Here is a 7,935-nt window from a genome sequence, read left to right on the forward strand (position 1 = left end):
CTTGCAAGAGGCCCATGAGTCAATCTTTATTTATTTTATGGTTTTATTTCAATTATTTTTGATTCTATTCATTTAATATCAATTTAAACCAAGTAAAATCATAATTAAATCAAAGAATATCCCATAAATCAATTCCCATTCATTTATTCAGATCCAAACTCAATCAAAAGGATCCAAATTCGTTTTAGCATGATTGGGAGAGAGGTTTGCTAAATATAGGAAGAAAATATATGATTTTTATTCAATTTTCTTTCTCTCCAAGAATCAAAAGATCCAAGCCCAAATTTTGACCTAAAACACTCTATATATACTACAATAGATGCAGCACAAGGGTTCACAAGGTCAGCAGCAAAAGAACTAGGTTTCACATCTCAAAATTCAAGACAAAAGTGCACCATCGAATTTCATGATACAGCCATGTTTCAAAGGCTCTCAAGCCCACATGCGTGTTCTTGAGATGAAAGGGAGTAAGGATGCATCGATTTGTATGGCCAAAGCACGTCGAATCATCTCATGCAAGAACACCGTCTACACACTTTCGTTTGAATTCGATTTTTAAATTATATGATGCTTTACTTGAAACTAATGCCATTAGCGAGTTTTTGAAGTTCTTTATAATAGGTCTGGACCATCATTTGAAGCTTATCACGGCCCGAACTCGATATGCCATGGTTAGGGCATAGTAATTGCAAAGCTTTGAACATCAACTTCCAAGCCGATTCAGACCTTAAGGATGTCATAAATCGACTTGCAGCCCTCGATTTAGGGGAGAAGAGGTTTTTTTAACGTTGCTTCCGTAAGATCTTGCTGTTTTTTGTTGTTGCAGATTTAGCTATGGATATTTGCAGAAAATCGCAGCAAGACGGTCGCGAATCCAAGGCAAAACCGTAGCAAATTCTGGGGCTAGATTAATGGAGAAGATGAATAGTAATGCTGGAAGATTGTCTTGCACGCGTGGCCCTTTTGCCTTTCTCCATTGGTCGGTCAAACGACTCCTTTCTCCCTCTTTCTGCTATTGGTTTACGCAGCACATGGGCCCCAGCTATGAACTCTTTGACTTTCTTTCCAATATTGTTTAAGTTTTATATTTAATTTATTTTAATTATATAGTAAACAGCAAAGGAAAACAACTTACATGGCTAGGCTTGTAATTTGCAAAGTCCTACACTTGGGTTTGATCCCCAGGTGCTGCGTTTTTATTGTCATTATTATTCTAATTCGTTTTCCATCATTATTTCACAGATCCCACGCATCTTCTCTGCGCGCGACCATGCTACCTCCTCATCTCACATCCATCAGATCAAAGCCAAGGTGGATCCAATGCAACAGAGCTTGAGGGTGCACCATGGACTTTCCAGGGCGTTCCACACATAATCGGTGCCAGTTTTTTTTATAGTTTTTTTTTTATTTTTATTTATATAAACCCTTTTCTTTCTTTTTCTTTTTCTTTTAATAACTAGTTAAAATTAGGTTTTTGATAATAATTTTAATTTAGCTTTAATTAATAATTTTAATTTAGGTTAACCATTTTAATTTAGATTTTAGTTAATAATTTTAATTTAATTTAGATTAATAATTTAATATAGGTTTATACCATAATTTTAATTTAGGGTTTTAATTTAGACTAATTAACTTAGTTTTAGGTTAATCATAATCTAATTTTTATACTTAGGTTTATTTAATCAAATTAGGTTTTTTATGCAAATACTTATCTTTAGGTTGTAATTTTAATAATGACTATTAATTTTAAGTTTTAATCAGATTTTGCCTTAAAACTTCAAAAAATCCTAGATAACCATAGAAAACCTTTTGGTAGATGTTGCCCATTAATTGTAAGTGTAGGTTTACCCATTAGGTTTTTTTAACCTTCAAAGGTTTAGGTTTACCCTTTTGTAATCAAACATTGAATTTCTTCAAACGCGCATTCTTTTCTCATCCCATACTCCATTGATTGTCGAATGCCCTCAATTTAATTTTTCCCTCTTATTCTTTATATTTATTTAATTTTTGCCTTTATTTAAAATTATGCCTTCATTTAATTTTGCCTTTTTATTTTACTCATTTGTTTATTTACTTATTTATTTAAGTTTCTGCCTTTACTTTAATTTATTTATTGCCATTTAAATTCTAGAAAATGTGTATAGGCTTGCAAAGGTTTTTTGTAATAGTTAGGTTTATTTTCGCGCCCCATTCTTCCTGTATTATGTAACTGCCCAAAGCCTTGTAATAGTTGTAGGATTTATTTTCTGCCTTTTATTTTCCCCTTCCCCGCAGGTGTTTATTATAATAGCGTAGGATTTTATTTTCTGCCTTTATTTCGCCGTAATATTAATTGTCGTGGTTAGTAATCTTAGGGAGTGCAAGCCTTGAATTAATTTAGGTCACTAATTAAAAGATAATTATCTGAATTGAACCACGTGATTGTGCCACACACACACTTTAGGGTAACCTTTCTTGTTGCCTGTTGCCTCTAATTACACTTTAAAAATAGTCAAGTCCCTCGGATACGAGGATACCTTAGCAAATGTTACCCTCAGTTCATTATCATCATTGAAGATCATAAGTCCCTTCGATGTTGCCTCCGGTTATATGATCTTGTCCCTCGAGGTTGCCAATGATATAATGATGATAGTCCCTTTCGATTGTTGAGGTATCCTCATTGGTTTCCTAAAAAGACTATTTTATCCTTCCCTTAGACTACCTGTCCTCTTTATGACTGGGTCAGTCTTATGGCAAACGATAATTTCGATGATCCTTTACATCCAATAAAAGGACTTCCTACCCTCCTATGGTATGGATAGCCCTGAAAAGCTAAAATAACATTTTTATAATTTAAGGGTAGTTGCTATTAATTGCTTGCTCTTTTTCAAATTCAAATTCAAAAATCTTTTCCCACTTCTTTTCAAAGAATATTTTCAAAAGACTACGCTTATTTACAAGCTAAAGTTCTTATTCAAATTTCTATTCGCAGACTACTTTTCAAACAATTCAAACATTTTGAAAACAAAGTGAGCTAAGCAATTAAGAGCCCATGGATAACCATGGATAAAAAGGGTGCTTTAAACCTTCCCTTTGTATAATTTACCCCCCGAACTCAAAGTCTTTTAAAAGGTCTTTTTCTGTTCTTTAAGCCTTTCTATATATTGGATAAAATAAAAGTCGGTGGCGACTCTTGCTTAACCGCGACATTTTAAAAGTCAGTTCTCCCACCGTATTACAACCTCGAATCGCAATCTTATCCTTCTTGTGTCTTTTGATCCGAACGTTTTTTGGAGAAACTCCCATCTGCAATGTTGTAGCTCGCAACGAGACGAACAACTTCGATGCTAACCCCGACCTACAATAATACACGCAGCCACATGACAAAGAACTCAAAGTCAGCTGCTCAACTATTCTCGAATTTCCCAGAATTTTCTAAGTGCTAGAGGTTCTCCAACATTGAACCATGACTTTTCTTGACTCATATCTTTTTTACCCAATACTCAAATAAAAAAAACTTCCAACTACACCGATGTAGTATGGCACGAGCTAAACAATATCGCTCTTGATCACTTTCCAAAATAGTACCTCGAACCATGTGCAATTTGAGCTTCAAGTGGGCAGCCTATCCATTCTCAAAGTTTCTCTAAAATTTCTAAGTGTTGCAAATTTCTCAACCTTGAACCATGAATTTCTTTGATTCATATCTTTTGATACAAGCATTGTTTGAAGAAACTTCCAACTACAAATTTGTAGTTTGCCATGAATTGAGTAACTTTGCTATTGACCTTGTTTTGAAACAGAGATTTTATCCATGTGACAGATAGCCCTCAAGTCAGCTGCCAAGCCATTCTCAAACTTTCTTCAAAAAAAGTATAGAACTTTCCTTTTTTTTTTGGCAAAATTCACATTTTAACCAACTTCTATTTTTGGCAATTTTTGCTTATTCTTTGATTTTATTTATTATTGTTGACTCCTTTGACCTATTTTCCACCATATGTCAGCAATATGAGAATTGACCTGATCTTTGACCAAAATTCCAAAAAGTCAACTGTTTGACTTTTTAGCTCAAGATGAATTTTCTTAATTAATCAACTGCCAATTTAACTTCAGTCAACCTCCAACCAATGGAATCAATTGAACACTTCCACATGAACCCCATGTTGTTTCACACTATAAAAATCAACTCCTGATTAAATGTTGACCAAAAAGTCAATTGGGTTGACTTTGGTCAAAACCCTAGTTGAGGAGGCTAGATGAATCTGAAGATTGTTATTTCCAATCAAAGCTTTGAATTGAAGGTAATGGAACCCTAATCTCAGGAGAACTTCAATAAAGATAATGCCATACACTTAGACCTCAAATCTTCTCCTTTCAACCAATACTTTTCTCAACAGCAACTCCTTTTTTATCAATTTGAGCAATATCGATGATATGGATGAATGTATTGGATGAATGACCTATATGAAATATGCACATGAATGGGATGTGAAAGCCAGTTAAGAATAAATATGTGGGCAAATTTTGGGGTGCAACACCATTCAAACAATCGTTACTATTTTTTAAATTTTTTTATATGTTTAGTGAAGTTTTATACTGATATTAAACATTATATTTTTTTTATTTCTTGACAACAAATTTAGAAGATTTTATCCTGTACTCCTACATTTATTTTCATACTCCTATATTTTATGAAAAATGTCAATTTTGCCCATATGTAGGTTTAACTAATTTACTATTTTATTTTCTTAATATTTATTTTGTCTATCGGATGGTTTTGCAAAAGAGTTTCGATAGTCATTTTTTTTACATTTTTAAAGTTTTATTGTGTTCTGGAAGACTTTGCAAAACAATTCTGATATTCATTTTTAACTTTTGTTTTAGATACTGGAAGACTTTGCAAAAGAGTTCTAGTATTTATTTTTTATTTTGTTTACCGAAAGACTTTGCAAAAGTTTTTTTAATAGTCAGTTTTAACCTTTATTTTTTCTAACGGAAGACTTTGTCAAAGAGTTCCGGAATAAAAAATAATTCTGTAGGAAAACTGAAAATTCTAACGAATAAACTATTTATATGAGAACATTTTAGCCAAACAATATATAATGTAGGGTTAGGGAAATAAATTATGGAGTATGAGGTGAAAATTTCCAAATTTAAAAGTTAACAAAAAATATTAGCTTATTTACTTAAATGTTAAAAAAGAATAGTTAAGAGGAGCACACTAACATTCTTAATTTATTTATTCATAATAGGAAAATGGAGTTATAATTATAGTTACAAGAGAAAGTCGTTTTATTCTTTGCTCACTATGAGCTATAACACTTTAAAGCATACATGCATACCATTTGATAATTCATTAAAAAGACCCCAAAATTGAGTACAAATGATCCTTTATTTCTAGGCTTCTTCTCTCCCTTTCTTGAGGTTGAGCATTCGCAAAGTGAGATTGTTCCTGATTCTCTAGTAGCCTATCAACTTCTTGAGCTGATCCAGGGAATGCAAGCTCTTTCACTGGGTTATGAATCTGACGAATCACATTGTCTTCCTCACCTTTAAATTTTCAATCACCCAAAAATAAACATATCTTATTATTTATCTCTCCTTCATTTAAATAGAACAAGGAGACTTAAAACCCTAACTTCAAATTCATATATATATATATATATATATATAGATATATATATATATATATATATATAGATATATATATATATATATATATATATATATATATATATATATATATATATATATATATATATATATATAGAAAAGGAGATTGAGTAAGAATATAGTATACCTGCAAGGAAGTTTCTCTGGTTGTTCTCAGCATTGATACCAAAGCCAAGTAAATTGAGATTTGACGAAGCTTTTACGACAACTGGATGACCTGCTGGAATCACAAAAACATCACCTGTAGACAACTTAGCTTTATAATTTTGCACTTGTTTCCTTATCTCTTCTTCTCCTTGTTCCTTTTCCTCGTCGTCTTCTTCTTTCAGACCCTGTTGGTTCTCATTTCTTTGACCCACAAGTTCAAAATCTCCGTTTCCTTCATTAACTGTTACTATCACTATGGCCCTTGAATTATAGTGTGGCAACAAAAGAGACCCCTAAAATAAAAGTCCAAAGAATATATAAATATGTGTTTTAGCAATATGTTCTATAATTAAAACATGTTATTTAGTATAAAAAAATTCTTATCTATGAGTTAATAATAAAAGTTTGACATTATAACTTCACAAAATTTAAATCCTTTAGAATAGTTGTAATTTGATCTTGTGTAATTTTAATTAAGAATGATTTTATATATAACTTGTTGTGTAGTTTATTTGTCTACGTTATATGATAATTTTGATATACCTGGTTAATCTCCACAGAATTGACAAATATATTTAAGTCTTGAAGTTGTGGATTTTCCTCCGGAGTGATCTCAAAAAATTTACCAAACTTGTTGGAATAGATAGGATCACGACTTCTCAAGTTAAATGGTTCAGATTCAGAAGATGCACTTTTTTTGGAGCTAGACTTTGCATTTTTGCTCAATTCCTGAATTTGTTTCCTTGATATTTTGACTATTACATTCTCTTCTTGACCTTGTTGCCTCCTATCTTTAAGGCCTCTCCTATGATGTGTCTTTTTCTCATGCTCTTCTAAGAGAACCTTCTCTATCTCTTCATAATCGGTCTATAATTTTTTACAATGTATACAAGGAAAAAGTGAATATTTACATAGGTAAACCAAACAAATGCATAAAAAAGAAAGAAGAAATAGTTTGTTTTATGCTTACATTGAAGGAAGCCTCTAAAATGTTTTTGCTGAACTCAGATAAGATGGACTGTTGGTTTTGATTTCCAGACACTAAGAAAGACTGTTGAAAGGAAAAAAAATAATTATACGATCAATAGAAAAAGTTCATAGTAAAATCTGGATAAATATAGTCAAATTGTTGTCATATTATAATAAAGTTAAATTTAGCTATATTACCTGAAGTTGACCTGGTCTATTTACGGGAATGGCAAGATCTAATACTCTAAGATCTTCCTTGTCATCTCGATTAACTAAATAACCAATTGTGCCAGCAGGAAGTTTTATGGTATCTCCACGCTCAAGGTTGAAGGAGCTTCTGTCGTTGGGTTTCAACACTGTGAGTATTGCTTTTCCTACAAATTGCAGATAACATTATATTTTAAAAATGAACTTAATTTATCATTACAAAACATACCTGCAAAGTAAGAAATATCATTATTTTTAAACAACAATTTATGATTAGTTTTTGATATTTAACTTGATAAATAATAAATTACCACTAAGGACAACAAGAATGAAATCGGCATCAGTTTGTTGTGGAAGAAATATGGTGTGAGGTTTGGACTTATATTCCAAAAGACGGTAGTTTTGGAGATTCTCAAATATTTTAGAACGTTGATCAAATTTTGAGAGAAGACGAATGTGACCGTTTTCATTCTCAAAAAGAGTTTGAAACCTCTTAGACTCAAAGATAAAGGGGTTATCTTGATCGGATCTAGAAGAAACACACGTTGAAGCTAGGAAAGCAATTCCCAGCAGCATCAAAAGTGGAAATGAAGCTTTCATTGTGGTAGCAGCCATGTTAATTTGAATTATTGTCTAACTATACTCGATGTGGATGAATGAAGTACACTGAGGTAAGAGGGTATTTATAGATATAGAACAAAAAGCTATGTAATTAACATGCACCAACATTTGGCCATGTTGTATCATGCATATGGACGTGTGTTGAAATGTACAAAATTGAGGTGGCAAAATGATAGAGTATGAAATTGAGCTTAAGTTATTTAAAATGATTTATGTTAGTTGGGCTTATCTTAGATATTATTTAGTTAGTCTTTTAATCTTTGGGCCTTTATGTTACTACCCACTATTGTCATCACTATATATGTACTCTTAATGAGAGAGTGAAAAGGAATCAATGAA

General features: G+C 31.9%; 1 protein-coding gene across 1 annotated transcript; it reads right to left on the reverse strand.

The window, feature by feature from the left end:
* Positions 1-5,201: 5,201 nt before the first annotated feature.
* On the reverse strand, positions 5,202-7,633 carry LOC131642551 (vicilin-like). Its single transcript, XM_058912792.1, has 6 exons — positions 7,287-7,633; positions 6,967-7,142; positions 6,770-6,850; positions 6,343-6,666; positions 5,780-6,092; positions 5,202-5,529 (listed from the first exon to the last, which is right to left on the reverse strand). The coding sequence occupies exons 1-6, from the start codon at positions 7,588-7,590 to the stop codon at positions 5,336-5,338; spliced, it is 1,392 nt and encodes a 463-aa protein (XP_058768775.1). The 5' UTR covers positions 7,591-7,633; the 3' UTR covers positions 5,202-5,335.
* Between the last annotated feature and the right edge of the window lie 302 nt (positions 7,634-7,935).

Source organism: Vicia villosa, unplaced genomic scaffold (assembly GCF_029867415.1).
Source record: "Vicia villosa cultivar HV-30 ecotype Madison, WI unplaced genomic scaffold, Vvil1.0 ctg.005251F_1_1, whole genome shotgun sequence".
NCBI classification, from domain to species: domain Eukaryota; kingdom Viridiplantae; phylum Streptophyta; class Magnoliopsida; order Fabales; family Fabaceae; genus Vicia; species Vicia villosa.

Bases quoted from the DNA above. Each gene is read 5' to 3' on its own strand.
- LOC131642551 (XM_058912792.1), bottom strand. From the start codon at position 7,590: ATGGCTGCTACCACAATGAAAGCTTCATTTCCACTTTTGATGCTGCTG. The intron at 6,093-6,342 runs GTATATCAAAAT...CTTTTATTTTAG, and splicing joins ATTCTGTGGAGATTAACCAG to GGGTCTCTTTTGTTGCCACA. The intron at 5,530-5,779 runs GTATACTATATT...GAAAATTTAAAG, and splicing joins CCAGAGAAACTTCCTTGCAG to GTGAGGAAGACAATGTGATT.